General features: G+C 39.9%; 1 protein-coding gene across 1 annotated transcript in view; it reads left to right on the top strand.

Moving 5' to 3' along the window:
* The window catches only part of LOC126336950 (uncharacterized), a 188,335-nt gene that overhangs the window by 103,206 nt on the left and 57,657 nt on the right, over window positions 1–27,472 (top strand). Inside the window, exon 6 of the mRNA XM_050001186.1 lies at window positions 21,535–21,690. Within this exon, the coding sequence (XP_049857143.1) occupies window positions 21,535–21,690 (156 nt within the window). The remainder of the gene's footprint in view (window positions 1–21,534; window positions 21,691–27,472) is intronic.

Genomic DNA, 27,472 nt, shown 5'->3' with positions numbered 1-27,472 from the left:
CATCAGTAATGCTGGAATTCAGTACGGTGTTAGCTCACGTGACATCTTCCACTCTCACAGGTATACGTGCAATCATGTGCTGGAACTTTTCTTGGGGAATGGCAGCCCATTCTTCACAGAGTGCTGCACTGAGGAGCGGCATCGACGTCAGTCAGTGAGGCCTTCCACGAAGTCAGCGTTCCAAAACATCCCAAAAGTATTCTATAGGATTCAGGTCAGGAGTCTGTGGAGGCCAGTCCATTACAGGGATGTTACTGTCGTGTAACCACTCCGCCACAGGCTGTGTATTATGAAAAGGTGCTCCATCGTGTTGGAAGATGCAATCACCTTCCCCAAATTGCTCTTCAACAGTGGAAGGCAAGAAGGTGCTTAAAACATCAATGAAGGTCTCTGCCGTGATAGTGCCACGCAAAACAACAAAGGGTGCAAGCCCTCTCCATGAAAACCGCGACCACACCATAACACCACCGCCTCCAAATTTTACTGTTGTCACTACACACGCTGGCAGATGATGTTCACTGAGCACTCGCCATAGCCACACCCTGCCATCGGATCGCCACAAGTGTGCCGTGATTCGTTATTCCACATAACATTTTTCCATTGTTAAATCGTCCAATGTTTACACTCCTTACACGAAGCGAGGCGTCGTTTGGCATTTCCTGGCGTGATTTGTGGCTTATGAGCAGCTGCTCGACCATGAAGCATAAGTTTTCTCACTTCCTGCCTAATTGTCATCACAGTACTTGCAGTGCATCCTGATGCAGTTTGCAATTCCTGTGTGTCAGCCTGGATAGATGTTTGCCTATTACACATTACGATCCTCTTCAACTGTCGGCGGTCTCTGTCAGTCAACAGACGATGTCGGCCTGTACGTTTTTGTGCTGTATGTGTCCCTTCACGTATCCACTTCACTATCATGCTGGAAACGGTGGACCTAGGGATGTTCAGGAGTTTTGAAATCTCGTGTACAGACGTATGGCACAAGTTCACCCAATCACTTTATCAAGTTGGAAGTCCATGAGTTCTGTGGAGCGCCCCATTCTGCTCTCTCACGATGTCTAATGCCTACTGCGGTCGCCGATGTGGAGAACCGGCAGTAGGTGGCAGCACAGTGCACATAATATGAAAAACGTATGTTTTTGGGGGTGTCCAGATACTTTTGATCACATAGTGTAACTCCTCTTAACTGCTCCTTATGGCTCAAAAACGCTGCTCGAATTTTCGAAGATACTGTCCCAGTATGTTGATATTGGTAATGACATACAGTGCCAGCCACTAAAACTACAATGCCAGAAAGTACAGAAATTTTACTTACTGTTCGTATACATTAAGCAGGGAGCATAAATGATCCAATTTGTAAATGGACTGGTAATACTTAGGGTGCTAAATCTACGTCAGCATCAGGCCTGGCACTTCTGGCAGCAACGACGGGTATAGCCCAGAAGCATACGCAGTCCTCTTGTAACCTTCACTTGCTCGGTTTGTAGCCGTGTAAGCTGCCACATGTGATTAGCAGAACGGGCAGGCTGCTTGCCCTCAATACAAGCCAGACTATGCCAAAGCCAAGAGGGCTAAATGAATTTTACCAACGTACCACAAGACGAGGCTAAATGAAATATATATTCATTTTGTGCTAGAAAATTGTGTGTTTCATTTCTTCTTTTCTTCCACTTCGGCGTATTTTACGCCTTTTTTATTTGTCTGGATATGACCGTTGAATGGTAACTCTAGAGGGACTATATAAATGATTGAGAATCTACGAAAAAAACTAGTGTGATAACAACATTTATTTTTCCAAAATAGACATAAATTATGCTAAACAAATTATTGATTGAATACTGTAAACAACTAACAGGTGATTTAAGGGTACACTGGACAAGGATCCTGGATGGCAGTATGAGTCAAGTACTCTGGCCCTAAAAATGTGGATAACGCAATCTGAATTAATCTGACACTGAGCACACTGATATTGATCAGATCTACTGAAGTTTGATTTATCAAATCTACAGAAGTTTGTATACATAGGTGCAGTTGAGAGCAAGTGACAATTGAGATCTGTATAGCCTGACAATGCCGGAGCGGCAGTACGTTATCCTGTTTGCGCCGTGCGGCGACGTGACTTGCTGCTGGCGAGATGTGTGTGGCAGAGGTGAGACGCGGGGGTGGCACATGTGAATCGATCGCGGCCCCAAAAGAAATACAAAAATCTCATGGTCTAGCCCTCAGGCAGACGGATCGCAATTTACTACCAGAGCCCTGAAACCATGGTAGGTTTCAGTGTGTGACACACCAGTTCGCTGGTCGTACCAAAGACCAATTTGGCTCACTTAAAAAACAAGGAAACCAAACGTCAAGACTGGTAAACCAAAAACGAATAAGTGTGCTCTCAGCAAACGGGTAGTCCGACATGTGTGAAGTCACAATGTCGATACAGTAAGAACTTCACCACAGGCTCCCCAGTCTAAACTGCTCGCAAGTGAAGTCAGTCTCAGGATAGGTCCCAATTACCAACAACACTTGCCAGAGCTTCGACCATAAGTCCTTACCAGGCCAAAGTCTGCACCCAAGAGCTTCACACCTCTCTAGAAAAAATTTCGTTTTCCCACGAATAGCACAAACGAAAGCTCCTTCACGCCATATTGAGCCAATCACAGGGCTCTAAAGACGCTAAATCTCCCCTCCCACACTCATGTCCAACCAGGACAAGAGTATAGACTCCTGCATCTGGGGAAAAAGAAGAAACTGCCAATTACTGGCTGTTTTTAAGTTTTCGCAGAGGGGTAAGATTTTTTTTTCAAAATCGTGTCTCTTCCCGCAGCAAAAAGTGAACAGTTACAGTCCCAAAGATCTTTATCTAATCGCCTGTACCTTGGAACTTGTTAGTCATAGCTATAATGTGTAATAAAGATTCTCCAAACGTTTCTCAGACGCCAGATTTTTCTTATAGAACCGAGGCTGCTGATGGGAGTGGTTTACACACCTATTTGCACTATCGACAAACACGAAAGCATGTGAATTTTTGATACGCATGGCTCTGCACACAATGCCCAGTTTACGACTCCACTGTGTAGATGCGTTCCTTCAGACCGTCACCCCAGCCAAGGCTTCCGCTGGTGCCGCGGCAGGTAGCGTGGCACTTACCTGCTGTCTCGACGAGGGGCTCACCTGTATGGCTGTGGACCTGTCTGATGGGATTTACTAAGGGGTGAGCTCGCCGCTAATTCCCTTAAAATCCCAAGAATCCGTTCAACGTCTGCTCAGGCCGTTAACTTTCTAGAGTCTCACTCAAGGTGCGTCAGGTTGTAACAAAATCTTTAATAACGTTACATATGCGAAAAATAGGTGAGATGGTAACTTGTCCCCTCTCAACATTTACTGTGCACGTTCGCCCTATTTTGCCTGCTACTGAAGGTTGCCTTTAGATGCCCTATTAACGTCTCTGGTATGTGGACGTCAATCATTATCAGGTCACGTCTGAAACATGTTTTCTGCAGTAAGCAGAACCGTCCCTGAAAGTCGAGAGCCTGTGCATCTAATAACTTAAAAATTTGTATTATATTGCAACGCCAACTGAAGTGAAGTTTTCGAAGTCTACTATCTGTAACTTTAGTGTGATTCAGCCTGAGATGACCCCAGCTATACCAATTTTAATTTCTTTTTCCAGCACGTGTATTGCGAGTTCGCTGAATTCATTCTAAGGAGGCACAATAATTGGTTCCAAATTCCCCGAATGCATTTCAGCACATACGAAGTTCATTTATCATCTTATGTTAATTTAACAAGTACATGTCTGAAAGAAGACGCTTTTATTTCTTACTAAGCTTTCTTCACATAACGTTGCATAGCACCAGAAAGCGGCTTTTAATGCCCAATGAGCCATATTGGTTTCTTATGTCAGTCAACGATACAGATAGCCGTATCGTAGGTGCAACGACAACGGAGGGGTATCTGTTGAGACGCCAGCCTTTTCAGTAGTTGCAGGGGCAACAGTCTAGCCTTGTAACAATAACCAAAACGGCCTTGCTGTGCTGGTACTGCGAACGACTGGCTAACTACGGCCGTAATTTTTCCCGAGGCCATGCAGCGTTACTGTATGATTAAATGATGATGTCGTCCTCTTGGGTAAAATATTCCGGAGGTAAAATAGTCCCCCATTCGGATCTCCGGGCGGGGACTACTCAAGACGATGTAATTATCAGGAGAAAGAAAACTGGCGTTCTACGGATCGGAGCCTGGAATGTCAGATCCCTAAATCGGGCAGATAAATTAGAAAATTAAAAAAGGGAAATGGATAGGTGAAAGATAGATATAGTGGGAATTACTGAAGATCGGTAGCAGGAGGAACAAGACTTCTGGTCAGGTGACTACAGGGTTATAAACACAAAATCAAATAGGGGTAATGCAGGAGTAGGTTTAATAATGAATAGGAAAATAGGAATGCGGGTAAGCTACTACAAACAGCATAGTGAACGCATTATTGTGGCCAAGATACACTCCTGGAAATTGAAATAAGAACACCGTGAATTCATTGTCCCAGGAAGGGGAAACTTTATTGACACATTCCTGGGGTCAGATACATCACATGATCACACTGACAGAACCACAGGCACATAGACACAGGCAACAGAGCATGCACAATGTCGGCACTAGTACAGTGTATATCCACCTTTCGCAGCAATGCAGGCTGATATTCTCCCATGGAGACGATCGTAGAGATGCTGGATGTAGTCCTGTGGAACGGCTTGCCATGCCATTTCCACCTGGCGCCTCAGTTGGACCAGCGTTCGTGCTGGACGTGCAGACCGCGTGAGACGACGCTTCATCCAGTCCCAAACATGCTCAATGGGGGACAGATCCGGAGATCTTGCTGGCCAGGGTAGTTGACTTACACCTTCTAGAGCACGTTGGGTGGCACGGGATACATGTGGACGTGTATTGTCCTGTTGGAACAGCAAGTTCCCTTGCCGGTCTAGGAATGGTAGAACGATGGGTTCGATGACGGTTTGGATGTACCGTGCACTATTCAGTGTCCCCTCGACGATCACCAGAGGTGTACGGCCAGTGTAGGACATCGCTCCCCACACCATGATGCCGGGTGTTGGCCCTGTGTGCCTCGGTCGTATGCAGTCCTGATTGTGGCGCTTACATGCACGGCGCCAAACACGCATACGACCATCATTGGCACCAAGGCAGAAGCGACTCTCATCGCTGAAGACGACACTTCTCCATTCGTCCCTCAATTCACGCCTGTCGCGACACCACTGGAGGCGGGCTACACGATGTTGGGGCGTGAGCGGAAGACGGCCTAACGGTGTGCGGGACCGTAGCCCAGCTTCATGGAGACGGTTGAGAATGGTCCTCGCCGATACCCCAGGAGCAACAGTGTCCCTAATTTGCTGGGAAGTGGCGGTGCGGTCCCCTACGGCACTGCGTAGGATCCTACGGTCTTGGCGTGCATCCGTGCGTCGCTGCGGTCCGGTCCCAGGTCGACGGGCACGTGCACCTTCCGCCGACCACTGGCGACAACATCGATGTACTGTGGAAACCTCACGCCCCACGTGTTGAGCAATTCGGCGGTACGTCCACCCGGCCTCCCGCATGCCTACTGTACGCCCTCGCTCAAAGTCCGTCAACTGCACATACGGTTCACGTCCACGCTGTCGCGGCATGCTACCAGTGTTAAAGACTGCGATGGAGCTCCGTATGCCACGGCAAACTGGCTGACACTGACGGCGGCGGTGCACAAATGCTGCGCAGCTAGCGCCATTCGACGGCCAACACCGCGGTTCCTGGTGTGTCCGCTGTGCCGTACGTGTGATCATTGCTTGTACAGCCCTCTCGCAGTGTCCGGAGCAAGTATGGTGGGTCTGACACACCGGTGTCAATGTTTTCTTTTTTCCATTTCCAGGAGTGTACATTCTGTCCTCCCCAAGCAGCCACACATGCACACACATGTACACATTAAATACATTCTGTCCTCTCCCAGCACCCAGGGCACACTAGTTCAGATGAAACATTCAAAATCAGCGCCACACAAGACCAACGATGAACAAGTGAGCATAGACAATGGTATAACACCTCTCACTGAGTATGGAGTAAGAAGTGTCTGCTCAGATCACGTTTCGCCACATTTTGTGAAAGTATATGCGAGGTGAACTGGTGAGCGAAAAATGTATGAAAAACTTTGTGGAAACAGTCCACTGAGTAGCATCTGATGGAAATATCAACCAGAGAAACGCCTCAGGACGAAAAATGTGAGTACAGAAAAGCACATACGCTCTTCCCGCGAAATAGTTCTCCACAAACACACAATAACTTTCTTCATGGCTAGTTTGCAGAGGACATGCTGTCAAAAAAAGAAAAAATACTAAAAACGGCACAAAAACCGGTGTATAATAATGCAGTTCATTTAGCGATTTAATTTTAAGGTGAATGTTTAAACAAAACAAAGGAAAATGCACATACTATAATCCGTAAATATTTATTGAAATTGTGGTTTACGGAAATAAAAATTTGACTCACAAAAGATGATACATAGGTTTCTAAACATGTCTAGATAAATATAAAAATAAAATGAATCAATTGTGTTTGCTTCAGGCTGAGCCTCAAAACAACCAAATTTTTTAATCTCAAACACGGAAGAGTAGCTTCAGTCCTTAATAAGACTAGGATAATTTAAGCGAGCGAATTACGAAAGCATTTTCCTTCTGGGGGCTACAATACGCCATCAGAAGCCAATGGAAGGCTTCGGACGAATTCGATGGCTTTATAGGGAAAGGCTTTCTAGCCCCTCCACACATACTCCAAAAGTTAACTGAAGGCGATGCGAAGCCAATGTCATGTCAAGGATAGGTAGGTCCTAAGCAGACTTAGGACAAGATTCTAGGACCGCCGTTTCAGCGGGTGGACACTAGAGATAGTAATGTAAATACTAATCTTTGGTACTGTTTATGCAACGGTAATAGGAAGTAGTTTTTTTTTTAATCTGCCAGTTTGTTAATGAAAAAATAGCCCATGGAATTCAAGAAGTTATTTAGGAGAGCTGATTATAAATAAGATTTGAAATATGTTTTTCAAATTTTCGGACGTATGGTGGTGAGCAAATGACAAGAAATTTAAGTTGTTGCATATTGAGCTCCTTTCTGTCATTGACAGCATCAATAAAGGGTATAAAACTCTATTTTGACTTAAGGCGTTCTAAAGGTATTTTCGATCATTCATAAGGAAGTAAAAGACATTCTGCATTACATTTATCTTCAGTCATCAGGTTGCCTACGTGTAGGGACAAACACATGACGTTATCATGTCGTTCCCCCGCCCCCCCGTCTAAAGCCACGCCACCTGCCAAATCTCCGCCTGCTCCTCCCCCTTCCCTTCTTCATCCCACTCCCTCCCCACCCATACTGTGTATTTCTTTGCACGCTGTTTGGTTCTTTAGTGGATACAGCAACGAGGAACAGATGCTGCTCAGGAACAGAGAATTAAAATATTCATTCTTTCTACATTTAATATAGAAGAGTAAAAATAAAACATATCTTTGTCACTCTATTTGCAGCGTCCGCTGCTACCAGCAGATCTCAGTGTAAAAATATGTACAGATCCAAAGATTTATAAGTCTGTCACTCTTCAAGACAATATCTATTCAGAGGACATCGAGCTCTGGCAACTACGAAAGTCTGTATATGTCATTCAAAGAGCGAACGCTCAAAATGCCGCGAGTACGTGAATGTTCGAACTTAAGTACACTCGCCGCTGGAGCTCCGGGGAGGGGATGCTTGCATTTCACTGGCAGTTGCTCAATCGTTCGTGACAGTGCACCTGTGCCGCGGTGGCGGCTGTGTGAAACGTGGCTGAGTAACTGGCGGCGTGCGTATTTGAAAGAGCAGCCGACCGGAAGCGGCCGATACCGCAACCCGCCTACTCTCTTCTGTTTCATTTAATGAATAACCTACTCAGTGACGTGTATATTGCATACAAACTGACGTGACAAAAGTCTTCAGATAGTGATAGACACATATACAAATGGCGCCAGTATCGCGTACATGAGGTTATAAAAGGGAAGTGCAATGGCGTAGCTGTCATTTGTACTCTAGGTGATCCATGTGATAAGATTTTCGACGTGATTATGGCCACACGACGGGAATTAACAGTTTGAACACATAATGCTTGTTTGAGCTACACTCACGGGGCATTCCAATTCGGAAATCTTAAGGAAATTCCATATCCCGAGGCCTGCAGTATCAAGAGTGCGCTGAGAATACCGAATTTCAGGAGTTACCTCTCTCTACTGATAGCCCAGTAACCTGTAGCTTTCAGTTAATGAGTGAGAGCAACAGTGTTTGCATAGAGTTATTAGAGCTAACGGACAAGCAACACTGCCTAAAGGAATCGCAGAAATCAGTGTTGGGTGTTAGAAGAACTTACCCATTAGGACTGTGCTGCGAAATGTACCGATAACGGGATATGACAGCAGGCGACAGACGCGACTGTCTTTGCTCAACTGCAGCGCCTGTCCTGGGCTCGTGAACACATCTGTTGGACTCAAGACGACTGGAAAACTGTGGTCTGGGCAGACGAGACCCGATTTCAGTTGATGGTAGGGTTTGAGTGTGGCGTAGACGGCACGAAATCATTGACCCCAGTTGTCAAAAAGGCACTGTGTAAGCTGGTGGTGCTGCCATAACTTGGTGAGCCGTGTTTACTTGTAATGGACTGGATGCTCTCCTGCGACTGAACCGATCACTGACTGGAAATGGTTATTTTGGCTACATGGAGACTTTCTGCAATCATTCGTTCAATTCATGTTCCCAAACAACGATGGAGTTTTTATGGATGACAATGCTCCGTGTCACCGGTCCACAATTGTTTGCGATTGGTTTGAAGAGCATCTACACATATTAAGTAAATTATTTGGCCTCCTTTAGAATATTTATGGGATATAATTGAGAGTCAGTTAACGCAAAAGCCCGTGTGTCCTCAAAACTTCCGCAATTAGGGACGGCTGTCGAGGCAGTATGGCTCAATATTACTGCAGGAGACTTCCAACGTCTTGTTGAGTCATGCCACGTCGAGCTGCTGCACTATACTGGGAAAAAGAGGTCCCGTAAGGTACTAGGCGATATACCATGACTTTTGTGACTTCAGTTTATTTAGCCCAGTAACAGCTCCGTATTTTTGCACCATAAAAGTCAGAGAGATTCTATCGACAGGGATGGGAAAGACCAGTTAGAAAATAAACGAATTGTATCACAATATGACGTATTTCTCAACCAGTGGCGATGAAATTGGATAATTGTCCGACTTATAGTTTGGGACAGACCTATTTGTCAATTTCCTGTCGGCCATATAATTCAAAACATCATGGTACATATAGATCACATTAGATCACATATAGATCATGCGTAGTTGATGATATATTGTGGCTGTATTTCCTTACAAAACATATCAGGCAGATCTTTTCTACATGTACAGCATAAAAAAGTTACTGAATGAACACTAATGGGTAATTACTGAGGGCCACTTACGCCGTGTGACCAACTTTGGCCTTTCGCTGCGTTCCCTTTTGGTGCTTTGGCAGTATTTGTTAAGCTGAGAGGGTAGTCATGGATAGCTCCGAAACACAGCTATTTCGAAGTCGCCCCACAGTTGTGGATTGTACTGGCTAAAAACTAGTGGTCTGTGTCAGTCATCTGTTTTGTGGCATCGTGATCAAAGTCCCAGTGTTCCTAAACGTTGCAGGATGCACAGCATCCAGCAAATCCCATATCTTGCGATGCTTCACAAAGACGTATCGTCCCTTATTATCACCCACGCTCCAGGCACGGCACCCAGTCAGGTTCGAATAGTGTCAGAGCACACAGCGTTTAACTGGCTGTCAGTTTCATACTCAACTGTCTTGTTGCATTGCAGGATAGGTGACATCAGTGTCTTTAGTTAAATAATATAATCAAATGTAATAATTCATGATAACATAAGTTAAATACAGGCTGTATCTGTGGCCGCATGCGCAGTCGCGCAGTACAACAGTATAAAGGGACGAAGAGAACACTGGAGCGGCAGTCTTGTGGCTCACTCTGAAGATGGCTGAACGTTATACAGCCGAAATATTAGAAGAAGAAGGAGATTTCTTGCGGCTGCACACCCGACTCTTAATGGATCTGTAGTGACGTTGTAAGGTGTCAGGCAAATCCAACACCTTCCATGAAATCCCTGACATGATAAGCAAATCCAGTAGTATGTCACATAGCTCGGAATAAATCGTGACATTAAATTAACCAAAGTAATATGAGTAACGAGTGAGCAAATGGAATACCACAGACTAACACAAGAATGCCTAAATGCATGTCGTACCTTCCCACCGTGAGGCAGACGCAGTTCTGAGGGGAGAAACGAGGACAGAAGCCGAGAGCAGAACCGTGTTAATCTAGAAGGCCCTACGATAACGGACGGAGTGGACACCCACGCCCCCTGCCTACCTGTACGACTACACAACCCGCACGCTTTAGTGTGAGGCTTTTTCGCGTCTCAGGTACGTCAAGGACAACCCCCAGCCCATGTTAAAAGCTAGAGCCCTCCAGAAAAGCAGTATAGATCTTACGATAACACAAAAAGGGCCACTACCACCCGCAAGTTTTAGCGTGAGACTTTTTCTCGTGTCTGTTACATTAGGACAATCCTCCAGCCCATGTTAAAAGATAGAGCCCTCCAGAAGAACAGTATAGATCTCACGATAACTCTAAAAGGACCACACCAGCTGCAGGTTTTAGCGTGAGACTTTTTAGCGTCTCTGTTACGTTGCAAACTTTAAAAAACATTGCCCCACCACGAAAAGTATAACGTTTCTCATTGGACAGGCAGAATTTTTGTAGGCGGAGCTTAAGGTTAACATTGAGACCCTGATTGGTCAGATGAAAACATAGCCAGATAGTTTTTTTAAACTAACTTCGGTTAATTGTAGTAAGGAGAAGTTAAGAGAGAGTTGGTTCCGAGACGGCGAGCTGGATGGCTGCTGCGCCGGCCGCTGCCGCCCTGACGCCGCTTAAACACCGACAAGGTAATGAACGCACGCGATGCCGCATTTTTGAGCGCATAAGGCTTCACTCAGAACTGCAGAAGTCTCATCTGTTACACCCCTTTTTGCGTAATACTAGTGTCGATCGTTAATTAAAACTCATGGTGTTCACATTTGCCACTTGAAGTAAAGATCTGAAACGCGATGATTTTTCTATTTTTAGTTATTGAGAAGCCACATCAGCCACTGTAATTTACGACAAGTTAGATAAGTAATTAAAGATAATTGAGGGTCACTGTAGACCATTTTGATAGTTTTCTCTTTTGTGAAACTTAATTTAAACCTATAATATAGATGTGATATGGCATAGGTCATCCTTCGATCGATTGTAGAACTTGGAAACCCATTCAGGGAATATTCGTTCACATTTTTGTTGAATGCAGTTGTTTTTTACCATCCTGTATTAAAACATTTCCTTTTATCAATAGTGCAATTTATAAATGATGTTTTGTGAGTAGAATAAAATTTCCAATGGTAAACTTAACTGCTTTTTCGACGTTATTTTACCAGCTAACTAAAAATAGGAAAGCCTTGAACCCTTTCCACTAAATTTAGTTAGTATTAAGATTCTTTTACAGGGAGTGCAGTAGAGCTGACGCTGAGATCATTTAGTATTTGGTTATATCATCGATAGTCTCACTGAACTCTTCTGAATTCTACATGTCATGTGTGGTCTGGCGTCTCCTTACCAGCAACAGGTCCCAGGTTCAAACTAGTTAATTCCCTAAAAAAACACGCTCAGAGCGTCGTTGCGCGAAAGTGGTAGGGAGACACGATATAGTACAAACAGACACCACCATGAATGTTTAGAACGTTTACATTTTGAATAAAGTGTGCGCACGCCGTAGTTTGTAACTAATTTAAGTTTTCGTTCATGTAGTTTAATAATTGTCACCCTGTATGAGTGTTAGCTGTATTAAATACAGAGTGGCAAGAAACAGTCTGGAAAGCTTGTAAGGGTGTTGCAGTATAGGGTGTACTGAGAAACAATTCTTAAGAAAAAGATTCGATGTGTTGCGCCGTTTCCCAGTCAATTACCGTTGAATTTAGCCAACCAGGCCATTGCATGCGTAGCTTCAAGCGGTCCACCAGGTACAATTAGTGTTACTTATTCTCATAGTGTAGATAATGCCCCAGGAGATTGCTCAGCCTTTGGCTCAGATTTGATTCTTACTACTGCCCAATACCATGTTTTTGTATCACTCTCTTGTTCGGTTTTAGGAAACCAAACGAAGAATTTCCGCTCGTAAGGGCCTGATTGGTTACCCTCAGTGCAAAGTAACACAGACGCGGGGCAAAGTTTAGTTTCTTAAGAGTTCATTTTCAGCATAACCTACGCTGAAACGTCATAACAAGCTTTCCAGACTATCTCTGTTCACCCTCTACATGATGTCCAGTATCATTTAAAGTCATCGTTTCAAAGTGCGCTTTAGGTTACAACTTTGGTTGAGTTGTTTTATTAATGCTGGCCAATTTTCTAAGAGTTACATAAATCTGTAATATGTTGCACAGCACTACAACCGAGTGACACAGGATGGGAAGCAAATATCAAATATGGCTAAGTACGTACTGAGGCAATGACAGAGTTGAGCGGGGAAATTAGGCGAGACATGAAGGGGACATACTTATGAGACTAGAAAGAGTCAAGACCTTGGATTAAGCGACAAAGAGGAAGGAGCTCTGTTTCCAGGTCATGAGAAGCAGACTTACTGACTTGTTTTGAGCGTCACAATGCAAAATTTCCAGACAGATAAGTCCGCGGGTCATCGCAATTTAGAAGATTTCTACGGTTATGGAATCGTGGGGATTTTGATTATTCCATGAGTCTATCGTGGCGTAGAAGATTTCAGCGATTTCTTCCTTGAGGAACTATATAGACTTTGTTCGTTTAGTAGGTCCAACTGAGCTCTAAATGACACCACACTACAGCCTACACTTTACTATCCAGTATGAGACATTCATCATCTTCTACTGACAGCGTCGATCTTCATTGTTCTATAGTGGAAACTGTTTGTTATTTGGATCGAATTATATTCTAAACAGACGATTTGTCATCAGGTAATACACATAATCATCTAAGATTAAGTACTTTATTTGACGGGTGTTTTGCAGCTTTCGCTCTCCGAATTACTCATTTTGTTTCAGTATCGGTGGAGTACATATTTTCTCTCAGTCCTATGAATTCTGTCATAATGTCCCCTGAGAATTCATCTTTCATCAGACCTGCTTTCTCTCTATTAACACACCGGATTTTAAAAATATTGTTATCAGAGTAACACGAAGTGTCGAACCTCTTACTCTCATCACTTTTAACAATACCGTATAATTTGACATAGTTACGTGCTATAGTCATATTAGGCTACCTGTGTTACTGGGATACATTTTAGCATTTTCCAAATTTCTTAACTAAGTACTCCAAAATTCGAATCAACAAGGAATATCTAATACAGTCATTCCTACAGCTAAGGAAACCAAAAGGTAACAAATTTTTCATAAATGGGTGACTGCGCTTGATATCCTGTGTTGCAGTTATGGCAACAGCTCTATTCTACTTTCCAATGTGTTTTTATAAGTCTGAAAATATCCTCTTTGAATTCGTTTCCTGCCCTCATAAACGTCTCAGCATTAATATCGATATGTGGTTTATTCAGTTTTCTCGACATAATGATAGCGCCCAATGAGTTCTGCGTAGAATAAGATTATTTTTCAAACACTGCTTTCAAGTTATGTAGTGGAGCACATAAATATTTATTGTATAATATGAATATGAGATTTCTTGTAGATCCAGGCTTTTTAACACTGGGAGTTGGGACCATTTTCTCTAGTCATATTAGTAGATAAATGTGTAGTCCACGAATATTTTCTGGATATTCACATTTCCTTCTAAAATGTAACCTACGTCTGTATCATGAGGTATGCTCATTACATCAGTCATGCAGAATTACGAAGTGGTAGGAGTTATATCATTGGCCACCGGTAAAAAATAGTAACAATGAATTATATAATATGAGACTGACGTTACTTTTGATATAATCAGCCACAAAATGACTATCCCGAATAGCATGTCTGTGTGAACAGTATACTACCAACTCTGGCGCTAAACTTAACAACTATCATTGTTCTGTAATACATTGCAGTTTTACATTTGTAGACTTTAGCAAAGAGTCACGGTATATCACGTGATGTCGCCTAATGGCTTGGATTCAGTTCATAATTTTTGAGACAGAACGTGGAGAAATTCTCAAAGTCATGAGCCAATAACACGGCACCAGTTTTCATGATATAAGAGTCGAGGTAATCTCCCAATGTATTGACTTCAGATAAACACCACTTTATGCACACTCTTCGATATTTATATTCTTTCATAGTTGTTTCATCAGCCAGCAAGCTTTTGAGGGCTTCAATTAATGGCAGCTGTTCATACAATGAAATGGATTCCTTGACTACAAACTTACATGGGGTGATGGCAGTCTTATTAATCATATTAAACTGTCCACTGTTTGCAAGATCATGTCCTGCTATTTTCACCTCATCAGGGATTAAATATGATTCACGATTTTCTAGAGAGAATACCAAAAAATTAAAGGAATATACTACCGAAATATTCCACTGTTACAGATTTAATAAATGTTTTATCTTTCTCCAGGTTCAAAGCCATCACAGATCCATGACCAGGATTTATTTTCACAGTTTTATTATGCTCTGTCTCCTCTAATAGTACACATTAATTCATAATTATAAAATAAGTGCCATAACTCGTCTGATTATGAAATGCTGTGGGCAATGTAAAATAAGGTCTATAATTTAAATTACTGTTAGCTCGTTCAGGTCCTCTTAACCTGCCAGTAAAATGGTAATAATCTCTGTGTTTAACATTAGTCTTCCCAAAGCATTCCTTGCATATGTGGGAAAATCTGCTATTCGAAACACTTCTCTTTCAAGCTGATATTCATTTGTTTTTTTAAATATCAAGTAATTTTTATGCACTTCGCGGACAGATACAGCTTTCTGTCAAAAAATTCCATAATGTCAGCACCTTGACGCAACTAAATCTCTGAACATTCATCAGTGCATGTAGAAAGCAGTATTATATGTTTTGAGTCACAAACATATGGTCTTAGTAAGCCGTTGATATCTCCATAGATGACAAAAATTGGCTTTAATTGCATGTTACAGTTGCAGAATTTTATGTATAGTTTTCCTGCATTATGTATGAAACTCCTGACTGGCTTGAATTGTGAACAATCAACTAAATGTGCACCTAACCTATATGTAGAATGAAAATACCATAAATAGTGCTCACATACTTCAATTAATCATTGTAAGTAGTAATGTTACTACATGCTGACCTCAAAAGCTTTCTTTATTGTATTAGAATTGATAAATTTCTGTCTCTTTCACCAGCAGCATTAACTGGTTCATATATTCCTCTCAATTATAATGTTCTGAGACATAAAACGGTATAATTTTAATTGCTTTACCTTCATGTTCTTTCTTTTTTTCTGCTATAACTGTAGAATTGTGCTCAATGCTTAAAGTGATTCGTTTAGTTGTTTCTCTCATATATTTTCGCATTCTCCATATGCAAGGAAAGGATATGTTTGCAAAGCTTCATGCATCTGAATAAGAAAGATAATGACTCATGTGGCTAATTTTCTCATTTTCTGGATTCAAACTGGTTATAATTGACCATTTAAAACAATAATAATCATTCTTTGAAACAACATTTATAACTGCTTGTTTCTTTTCAATCATTCTTGGTCGATTTCTGTAACTTCATGTGGAAAAGCCCTTATATATATATATATATATATATATATATATATATATATATATATATATATATATATTGTTATATATGTATATAACTGCCAAATATCATAATTTCACTTATCGCCTAAATGGAATCAGAACTTGAAAGATATCCCAGTGTTTTTATGTCAGTCTATAATATTGGTTGAATACCATTTATTGATGTTACAAGACAGCTGCATTGATCTACAACTGTGAATACCCTACTCACTTAGTATTAGATGTTACCTACAAAAGTGGAGGGCATGCTAGGTCAGCATTAGATTGTGCTCCAGCATAGCTAGTCCTAAGACAACAATGCTGCTGTTAATTTTGTTATACAGAAGTCACAGAAAACTTCCACTTTTTCGTATGGCATACCACGAAATCCGTCAGATATTGCTTCTGAATTTCTATAAAACTGGAGTATATTCCTGTAAAGACAACTACTATTTCTATTAAACCAATTGTATTTCCTATGGACCATTTTGAAAAGTATCGAAAACTATAGAAAAATATAGAAAATTACCTAAAAGGTTCAGAAACATCGATAAATGTAGATGATATTAAAAATTATATGAGAAGTTTCGTAAAAGAACGAGAAGTATTGAGAAAGGTATATAGGAACTCTTCTAAGAATCAAAATGGATTACAAAGTATTTGAATATAGTATCAAAATAACATGAAATACCTTAATAATGCATAAAACATAGTATTAGGTCTTTAATGTTCTTTTCCAGATTAGTCATGTAGCTTAAGAGAACCTTTATCTACTTGCAGCTACAAAATATTGCCACAGAATTCTGCTATAGTAGCATCTCCATGTGCAAGCTGTTGGTGATGAGGAGGAACTACTAAAGATAGACCAGTAGTTTATGTAATATTATTTAATTACAGATAATGGGTTGTTTAAAATAATTAATAATGCTCATGGATAAAGTTACTCAGATTATGCTTGTAAAAGTCAATTGTGAACTAACATAATAGCCAATCATGATGGGATTAAGGATTAGAAATACTTTCTTGACACATGTATTCCAGTTTTCACCATCTGAAGTATGTGAGTTCAATCAGATGCTTAAGATAAATGGTACATTTTCTGTCAATTCCTTCTTCCCAAGTAGGATAAGTTTAGTAAAATATATACAAAATGCGAGAACGAATTTCTGTTGCTTCTGATGACATGAGTCAATGAAATTTACTGTTACAGATGTTCTTTTTTTTTTTAAAAAAAAAATTTCTACTTCGCAATTCCTCTTGCATGTTAAAGGAAATTATCAAACTTTGCTCTAATGTGAATATAAATAAAGACTTTATCAAGGAATACACACAAAATTAGTTAAAACTTTTCCATACATACGAGCAACGACATATACTGACAAAGAAGAATGATAATTATTGCTTCAGTGGTCAAATATAGCTGGTCTCTTCCCATAAATTGGGAATGCAAGCCATATGTCTTATTATCTTCCTTATTCAGGTGCAAATTAAATATGCTACAAAGATCCTGAATTTATTTTATTATGGACAGCATTGCATATCGCCTTTTATTGGTTCCAGTAATGTGTTACTGTGAGGTCCTCTTTGGTACTCTATACAGTGTTCATCGCTTTCTGGAAAAAAATGTTATAAAATAGGGATTTATGCTGACGAGCTCCACTTGCTACTTATCGCCCAAATGGTAATATACTGAAGTTCTATCAGATTAGCGTTACATTATTTAATAGTTTACCATCCACCAATACCCTTCACAGTACACTGTTTACCTACCAAACAATTCAGCTTTCTTGGAGTGCAGTGTTATGAAAGGAGAAGCGAACGATGAACTTGGCAGTGCAAGTGCATTGTCGTTAAATTTATATCTTCCTTCACCCAATATCAGGCATTATTTTTCGCTTATATAACGACTGCATTTAAGGGTTTGCAATTTTCAGACAGTAATGCTGATAGCAGTGACTGCATCGTGAATATTAACGTGGCTGTAACGTTAAAAGTAAACTGTGTGTGCTGGAATAAGAACTTGAGGGTACAAAGATGCCAACTGAAACAGTAACAGCGTCCTGGCATGCAATGATGCTTATATAGTGCATGCCAATTCTCAAAAAATGACTGGACAAAATCGAAAATAGCCTTTGAAGATTAAAACACTTCTGAGTGCAGCTAATGTGACTAACGATACCGATGGAAAAAATCGCTGCGCAAAAATATAAGTAATGGAGAGTAATAACGTTTCGGGAATACATTTGTCTAGGTACTATGCTTAAGTGATTAACATTGCAAGATCACAGGTTCATGTAAATACGAGATAAGCCATAACAAACGTGAAATGCTGGTACTATTACAATCGGTACATCCGCTAGAATATTGAATGCAAGCCTGACAACGTGCATGCATTGTGTTCTACAGGTGCCGAATATCAGTTTTTGTAATGTATTTCCATGCATGAGTCCCTTGGTCGATCCGTACAAGGTCAATGTGTTTGTTGTTAACTCTGCAGTTTTGTTCCGATAACGTCACATATGTGCTCGATTGGAGACAGATGTGGTGACCAAGCAGGCCAAGGCAACATATCAACACTCTGTAGAGCATATTGGGTTAGAAGAGCAGTATGTGAGTGAGCATTATCCTGTTGGAAAACATCGCTTGGAATACAGTTCATGAATGGCAGCACAAGAGGTCGAGTCAACAGATTGGTGTAAAAATTTGCATTCATGGTGCATGGTATAACCACGGGATGCTCTTGCTGTCATACAAAATCACACATGAAATCATACCTCCAAGTGTAGGTCCAGTGTGTCCAGCATGCAGACACGTTGTGTTCAGACCCTCAGCTGGCCTAACAAATAAACGACTGGCATACAGGTAGAACCAGATTTCATCAGAAAACACAACAGACCTCCATTCTGCGCTCAAACAGGACGCTTAACACCACTGAGTTCGTAATTGCCAGCCGGACCGAGTGGCCGAGCGGTTCTAGGTGCTACAGTGTGGAACTTCATGGCCGATAAGGTCGCAGGTTCGAATCCTGCATTGGGCATGTATGTGTATGATGTCCTTAGGTTACTTAGGTTTAAGTAGTTCTAAGTTCTAGGCGACTGATGGTCTCAGATGTTAAGTCCCATAGTGTTCAGAGCCATTTTAACCATTTTGTAATTGCATATGGTTTGGTGTCAGGGCATCCGGCTAGGAGCTGTTCTTGATGTAACTGATATGTAACAGCTCCTTGTGTCACTTTGGTGCCAATTGCTGCTCAGTCTGCTGCTGCAGATGTTGCACCATGCGCCAGAACCATGATGGCCGTCCTTCTCGCTACTCCCACGTGGTCGTCCGGAGCCCACTCTTAATGCAACTGTACATCCTCGTGACCACCGTTGCCAGAAGTCATGTACAGTGGCTATCTTCCTGCCAAGTCTTCCCGCGGTATCAGAGATGGAACATTCAGCTTCTCATAGCCCTATTATGCGACCCCCTTCACACTCGGTAAGGTGTTGATAATGATGTCTTTGTCCCCTTAAAGACATTCTTGACTAACATCAACTCACCATGTCTTATCTCAACGGTAACTAAGCTCGCTACCATTAAGTGTGTATTTAAATCAAGCCTGATTTGCATCCTCATAGTGGCGCTTCTAGCACCACTCTTATGTGACTGGTGCAAAACTTGAACAGACATCATCTTTCGGATGGAGAAAAAAGCCCACCAACTTTTACTTATATCGCACAACGCCTTCTTTGAGTTCCAACTGTTCCCTAAATGTGTATTTGAGCTTTAGTGACATATTCGCCAGCAGCTGATTGCAGGGGTGGAGGCCTGAAAAAATATGAATGTGCAGTAATGGTGTGGTAATTGTACAGTACTGTTTTTGAATATCATTAACTTTCTTATTTTTATTTAAATTGTATGTTTGTTTAATAATTAAAAATTTTAGCTGCAAGTATTTATGCGTAAACCTTTTAAGAAAGGTAATACTTCTCTGCTTCCAATTACTAGTCACATGAAAATAAATGAAAATTCGATACACACATACCGAATGCTTATTGTTCAATTCAAATACTATTAAGTCGCTAGAAAGGGAAAAAAATAACTTATTTTGTTTTTAGTATCTGGATTCTGCGTCAGATTTTATATTGCTGTAAATATTAACATTCATAAACAAATAGCAAATACAAACTGATAATGTTTATCATTAAAAATTGAAAGCCAGAGACTTTACAATTTCTGGGAAAATATGCTAAACACTCAGGTACCAACATATGGGTTAATGACTTCTAATAATTTTGTAGTTAACAGCATTTGTAATTAGAAAAAGTGATTTTTTATTTTCATTTTTAATTTTTATTTTTTCAAAATTGCGTCGTACTGCCTTAGAAATTTCATGTTTGGGCACTGATCTTGAAATATTACAAGTAATGCAAGTTATGTGCAGCTGCTAAGGCATCTGTCAAAGGTTTTTGTTGATGCATATGTACAATGAAATGCATTCTCCAGTAATGAAGAGTGTTCAGTCAGAGAAAGATATAACATAAAATTTGGTCAATATTCATACATAGAAAAGAGTATGTGTCAATTATGTTTATGTGAAGCATAATGAAGATGCAGTAGATGATGTGGATACATCAATTGTCTCAACAGAGTCTAATAATCATATTAATGGTACTAAAGGTAGTCTTGATGAAGTATATGTAGATAATTTCTTGGTAATGAAGAACATAGGATTCTGGGTAATGACTTGATGACTATCTGAATGTGAGAGATAAAAGTTATTATGAGGCTACTTCTTGAGTGGCTAATACTAAATTGTAGCAGCTTTTAGTTATTTATAGCTAGGAAAAATAGAAGTTTTCTTTAGCAAGGAAACTTTTGTGTATGTGGGGGGAGGGGGGCAGTAGTAAATATGGAACATCGGGACTTATGAGAAGCTGCTCATGTAGGTTTTATGAGGATAGCGACATAAAACCATATAAAACTCTCTGTGTAGCGGAATAGGATTTTCTACCTGTTTCATAACTGAAGAAAATGGATGCAGTGACATTGCAAACTACAGTGGTAGCAAAAAAAAACAGATGAAACAGTACAGCATAACATTCACCTGAAAATATTAAATAAGGTTTTATTTTGTATCTGCAACAGACTGAAACTACGCATAAATGAAATATGCTCCGCGCCGCCTTTTCTCTTCCCAATCCTCTTCTCCCTATGAGCCCGGGCTAAGGATAGCGGCAAAATACACACACCTATTGTTGCCTCAGACTACAGCACTTGTCTACCATCTGCGGGGTTTTGAAGTCTGTGTGAGAAGGCATTGATAATGAATGCTAATGCATTGTAATTATAATTAAATGTATCCCCCTTCAACTTGGAAACAAGAGCTAAATTTTCTGTGTCAATTTCGTTATCAGCGTATGAACATAGTTCACTATTGCCTATTGTAATTGTTACATTAACGAAGGTTTGGTAATTATTGCAATAGTGTGTGCAGTTTATCTTTTGAAGAGCAGAAAATCTTCAGGATGAGATGTAGACTCGGTGCCTATCTCCCTAGTCTGTTGGCTGTAATAATACCTTAGCGTGAAACACATATGCTTTTTGCTTACCTCATTTCTATTCATTGGTTTCTTAAACGCCCTAGAATTATGATAATTTCTTAGACTGTCGTTACTCTGTCGCTACAGTGCCGAAAAGGGGCTGTTACTGTACCAACCAGATCTGCACCTGCGAATGGGGCTTTGCAATCAAGACCCCCTTGTACATCTGCTTGACACCTGGAGGTGAATGCGACAGGGTCGATACCACTGATAAACAGCCGTCCCAGCAGTTGGCTCCTAACAGTAAGTGATTTTGTGTGTATATCTGCCATATAACCCTGCTTATCGTACCTGAAGAAATACACACAAGTGATGTAATATACCAAAGACATGTTGCCCAAATAATTTACTAATAAACATCAATCTAAAATGTTGCCTGTTTTCTGGTTCATTCTAATAAGTTAAGCTCCTTTGCTAATATAAGACATATTGAGGAAAAAATTAGCCGTGGCGAACACCATGAAGTACGTTATTTTGGTAACGAATTTTTTTAATGATCCCTAGGATTTTTGTTATGAATGGATTGTTCTCACTCAGTTGTAACCTACACACTGCAACTCACACACCAATGAAGAGTCAAAGTTATGTTACGCTGCAATCTACGCAAAATATTTTCAGAAAGGCAATACGAATAAGTAGCTTATGAGAAAATAACTAATTAGAATATCTTCATCTATCGCTTTTGTCTTAGACATGTGATAAGACAAAAAGCTAATATGTTCAAATGTGTGTGAAATCTTATGGGACTTAACTGCTAAGGTCATCAGTCCCTAAGCTTACACACTACTTAACCTAAAATGTCCTAAGGACAAACACACACAATCATGCCCAAGGGAGGACTGGAACCTCCGCCGGAACCAGCCGCACAGCCCATGATGGCAGCGCCCCTGACCGCTCGGCTAATCCTGTGCGGCTGTTAATATGTTTTGTATCAGTCATTCAACAACGGTGCATTACATGGTAGAACTGTAAAGTCAACAATGAAGTATAAATGAAGCAAAAATTAAAGAAATGTGAAATGAGTTTGAGAGACTCAGTTGAAGTAATAATGCATGAATGTTTTTAAAAATCAATTATGGTGTTAAAAGACAATTTAAAATCATATTACTACCTCTTTATATAAAACGTAATGTCAATGACACATCAGCACCCACCCAATCCGTTAAGGGCAGACACTTGAAATTTGGAGAGAGTGTTGATGTACTGAAGGTATCGTGTAAGAATGATATTTTGAAATCCCACCACTAAGACAGTGCAACAGGGAAAGGTTTTTTTGGAAGTATGTCACTATTAATGCAATTTTGCAGCTAGAGCTATGAAACTTAATATTTGTTTCTAGGTCAGCAATGAAAAAATACTTGCTTCCCATTTTTGAAAATTTAATCCCTAAGGGGGTGAAATAGTTGGCGAAAGTTTTTTTGGGGGGAATCGATACTAAAATCTTAATATATCATTTTCAAAAACCTACATCACCGGCAATTGGTATTTGACTACTCGGTTATAAAGAAAATAACATCAGCTTATTGCTAAAGCTTCGTAAATAGAAACATGGAGGGATTGGAGAGCTTGTAGCCTTTTGATGAGAGAAAAAATCACTGCAGAATTACTAAACGCCTCCCAGGCTGGCAGTTAACGTATGCTTGCTGTGCGTGTTCCAGGTTGTAGCTGCTCCAGCTCACAGTGTGTCTGCAGATGGCCCAAAGTCAAGAAAGGTAACCGGATGTGTTATCACGGTGCTGGTGTGATGTGCCTTGAGGTTGTGTTGAAGGGTTAGATCCTGCCTCAGGCTGATGAACAGCATGAGGTTTTGTTGAGCAGGACATGTTAATAGAGTTAACCTGTATGAAGCAAAATAATTGGATTTGTTGTGAAAAATAATCTTACGTATTGCTACAGATGTGTGATGATATAACGCATCAGCAAATACCGTGAAGTAGCCTCGCTGATTGTGGTCGATATCTACAGGCAAAAGGAGATAAAAATCATTTTCTCAAATGCATTGTCATCCAACAACATAATTAACAGTGCCATACAGTTTTAAACAATATTAGAAATAAACTGCATTTATACTAAAATCGAAAGGGACATGTTACTGTTGCTAACACTCTCAGTTTTGTTGATTATTGACTATAAATATTTAATGCTTATTGTCATTTTTATAAATATTTCGATACTGAAATAAAACTTTCATTACATCAAAAAACCTCTTGATGAAACATGTTACATTTCATCAAAGTCAGTTAAAACAAAAAAATAGGTGAAATAAATTTTTGTCTGTCAATGCCAAAGTTCACACAGAATGGGTAAAACCTTCATATATGCTGTTATCTTTGAGATGGTCTCTTGAAACACTCATTGTAATGAAAATCACAAAAAGTTATAAAATCCTCATTAACAGTTTGCTGTATTATTATATTATTATTACCTTTAAGATTTTGATTATATTGCTCGCATTTCAAATCTCTTGTAATGTTATGAAATAAAAATTTTCACCCACAGAATTAAATATTTATACTCCAATAAAAACTTAGCAAATTGATCAAGGTTAAAATTCAGTAAAGACATAACATTTGAACTTTACTCACATAAAACAAATGAAGCTGTTGCCGAATTATTTTATAAAATGAACAAATTTCTCATAAGGTAAAGCAATAAATTTTCTGATAGAGCACTAGGTTCTAAGATGACATTCATTTTCAAGCACTTCTGTCCTTCATAGAAAGGGATACGTTTGTGGAAGAATTTCTAGGGCACCCAGGAGCAGTTCTTTTGATGCTGGACAGAGCAATACGCAAAACAAATACAGATTCACACAAGGAATCGACAATGTAAAAAGAAAGCTTATCGAAAATTTATATATATGTGCGAATGTGAGTATACAATGCTGAATATTCTTTATTTTCAAGAACTCTTCATATCTGTCACAAATATATTCAGATAGAGCATGAATGTGACGGATGCAGTGTTTTTACGTAATTACTGACAGACACATCGACAATTTTATGATTACGCTGGTTCTTCTATGAGAAAACATTAAGGAGTTTTGTTGTTATACGATTTTTCCAGTTTAAGAGAGCGTTCTGTGAATCTCCCACTATTTATCATAGACAAGAGAAGAACTGGCACGTTCTATTCTGCTACCATACTGCTTTATGTGTGTCTCAGTCATTCCAGGTAGAGTTGTATACAGACTTAAATGCTTCATATTCAGCACAGAAGACAGCAGAGACTTCCTCGCATATGTAATCCGCCGTTCATAGCTGTGTCGAATAAAGGTATGAACACTGTGTACAGACTTAAACACTGATAAGATAACGAAATAAATTTAGAAATAAACTATTCTTTAACTATGTCCTTTAACACGTGGTCAGTATTTGAAGAAAGAAGATGACAGAAAGTATAGCAGAAACTGCGATGACATGAGAATCTGAAAATTTTAAGAATACATCAAGTTTTTTGTTAAGAATACAAAACTTTTTTATGAAGAATATATAAAATTTTAAGAATACATAATACCTTACTGTCTCTCGGTACATGACGTAGATTGTTCTGCTCCATTTTCTATCTCTACCTAGAGACACACTGCCACTATATCGCCTGTGCTTAGTGGTGTACTTGCCATTTTATTTCCTAAATGAAAGTCGTCTGGAAATCGGCGCATTCAGAATATCAAATGGAAAAGTAAAAACACATTAATTTCTTAAGGGTAACGAATTGAGTATTTCCATTATCACTGGCAATTCTATGGGTTTACAACACTCTTAAAATGTTCAGACTGCAAATCAAACTACACTTTCAGCTTGTTTCTACACACTACACACTACAAAATATAAATTAAATATGGTTGTAGCTTTAGAATATTAATGCATAACTGAAACATCTTACCCAGAAATTGTATGTTACTAGCCAGAGACATTGACTGTAGCATTAAAAATACACTGGATGACTTTCTGAGGAATAAAATAGAAAAAGTAACACTAAATGTGATTTTAAAAGACTGAATATTCGGTTATATTCCACCAGATTTATTTCTTTGTTTTAACAACATATTTAAACAACTGCATTACAGAATGGAGGGTCGTGAGATTCAATGTGTTTTGCCTCATTATATGAATGTCGAAACTTTCACATAACCAAATAAAAACGGCTTTTGTTAACGAGCTTACTTATTATCGAAAATTTAAAAACATGAATTATGGAAAAACCCAAATAATTACCAGGCTAGAACGTTAACAATTAATTTTTATAAGCAATTCATATAATTGTAATCGGCGATATTTGAAATATTTACGTGCGTTAAATATACAGGTAACGAGTATCAGAAATAAAAACTTCATATTCAGCAGTTTACCACCTTCTCTAATCGAAAATACTGCAGTGAATTAAAAAATTGTATATTTTCTCTAATGCAAGGACCGTTTTATATGTTCTACACGAACAACTGACTTACAGTGTACTTTCACGACCCCGCACATACTAATTTCGTGGAGATCCACAACATACGCTATCCATGTACACCTATCAGAGAGTCCGCAAATTTGCTCGTAGAAGAGGCATGGCAGACATCGAAACACTGCTCCCATCTTTGTACGATCACTCTTACATGATAAGTTTCGTATGTAAATGGACACAATACGTCGAGAAAAGGAAATGTACATATTTTTATTTATTATCAAAATGAGACATGTTTCTCCTGGTATTCGCCAAACGCATTTTCTCTAGTGTTTCGATAGGTATTATCAGTTGCGCTTTCACAATGTGTGGCTGAAGTCATCACAAACCATGACTCCTCATCACGTCTTTTATCGGCATATGATAACAAGGACCGTGAAAGATCAAGAATAGCCAGTACTCTAGCAGTGACTGAGCAGCACTACAGCACGGCGGTAGCAGCCAGTATGGGAAATGGTGATCGTGTCGTTGCTGGATTATTGGGTGTTCTTCGTGTTTTACACTCCCTGTTAATACATGCCGATAAAACGAATATAGCAATCGACTAATTTGGCTCCGCTCTATCAAATGATCACTTAAAATGATTTTCTATACAACGAGAAGCAGAATCGATCCTATCCGTCAATGCTGGTCGTTGCAAGAAAGATATGATGCGCAGTGCTTTTTCTGATGATTCCAGCTACATTTTGCAAAGACCGAAATATGAAAAATCTGCCGAAACACGAACGAATAAACGCCTGACGACCCTTGTGAGAGACACCCTAGACATGTGTAAGTGTAAATTGATTTACAGGGTGATTCAAAACGTTGCAAACAAATTGAAATAACTGATAGTGGAGTCTAAATATAACTTCGGATTAGGAACTGTTGGTCTTGGAGGTAATCCTGATTCAATGTATGTTTTGGAATATCAGGAAGAACAAGAAAAATTCACACATACTAGCCAAAGGGTCAGCAAGTGTTAGACGATGTATCACTTAACATGCGTCAGCAGATGTGGATGCAACAAGACAAAGCAACTGCAAACTTTTTTGTGCAGTACAGATACATGACGTACTCAGGGACAAGTAGCACAGGAGATGGATCGGAAGGGGAAGTCCAATTTCATGGGCATTTTCTTCTCCTCATTGGAACATCGGAAGCATCTTTATATTTTTGTTAGGGCACATTACAATCTCGTGAACGTGAAACCAGTTCTTGACGAAGGAACACACATCTTGCAAGAACAACTGCTGCACCTAATGAGGTCTGGGCAATGACTGATGTAATTGGTGGAATCGGTCAGCATATGTCACGAAGATGTTGTGCTTGTATTTCATGTTGTCGTAGCCATTTTGAACATCTTCCCTGACTGTTAAGTAAACATTACACTATCTCCAGTGAGCTTAACAAGGGTGTGAAAACATCCTCTTTATTGTTACTGACATTACCAAAGTTTCACTGGCTCAGGACCATTAGTTCTTTTCACAAAGTTGTTGTATTTTGATTCCTCTATCAGCTCCTTCAATTTCTGTTCAACTATTAGGATTTTCCTCCATGTGTAAGTAGTTAAAGATAAAAACACTAAACTCCA

This window comes from Schistocerca gregaria, chromosome 1, assembly GCF_023897955.1.
Source record: "Schistocerca gregaria isolate iqSchGreg1 chromosome 1, iqSchGreg1.2, whole genome shotgun sequence".
NCBI classification, from domain to species: Eukaryota; Metazoa; Arthropoda; class Insecta; order Orthoptera; family Acrididae; genus Schistocerca; species Schistocerca gregaria.
Note: the sequence above shows the minus strand (reverse complement) of the source record. Positions and strands in the feature narration are given on the sequence as shown.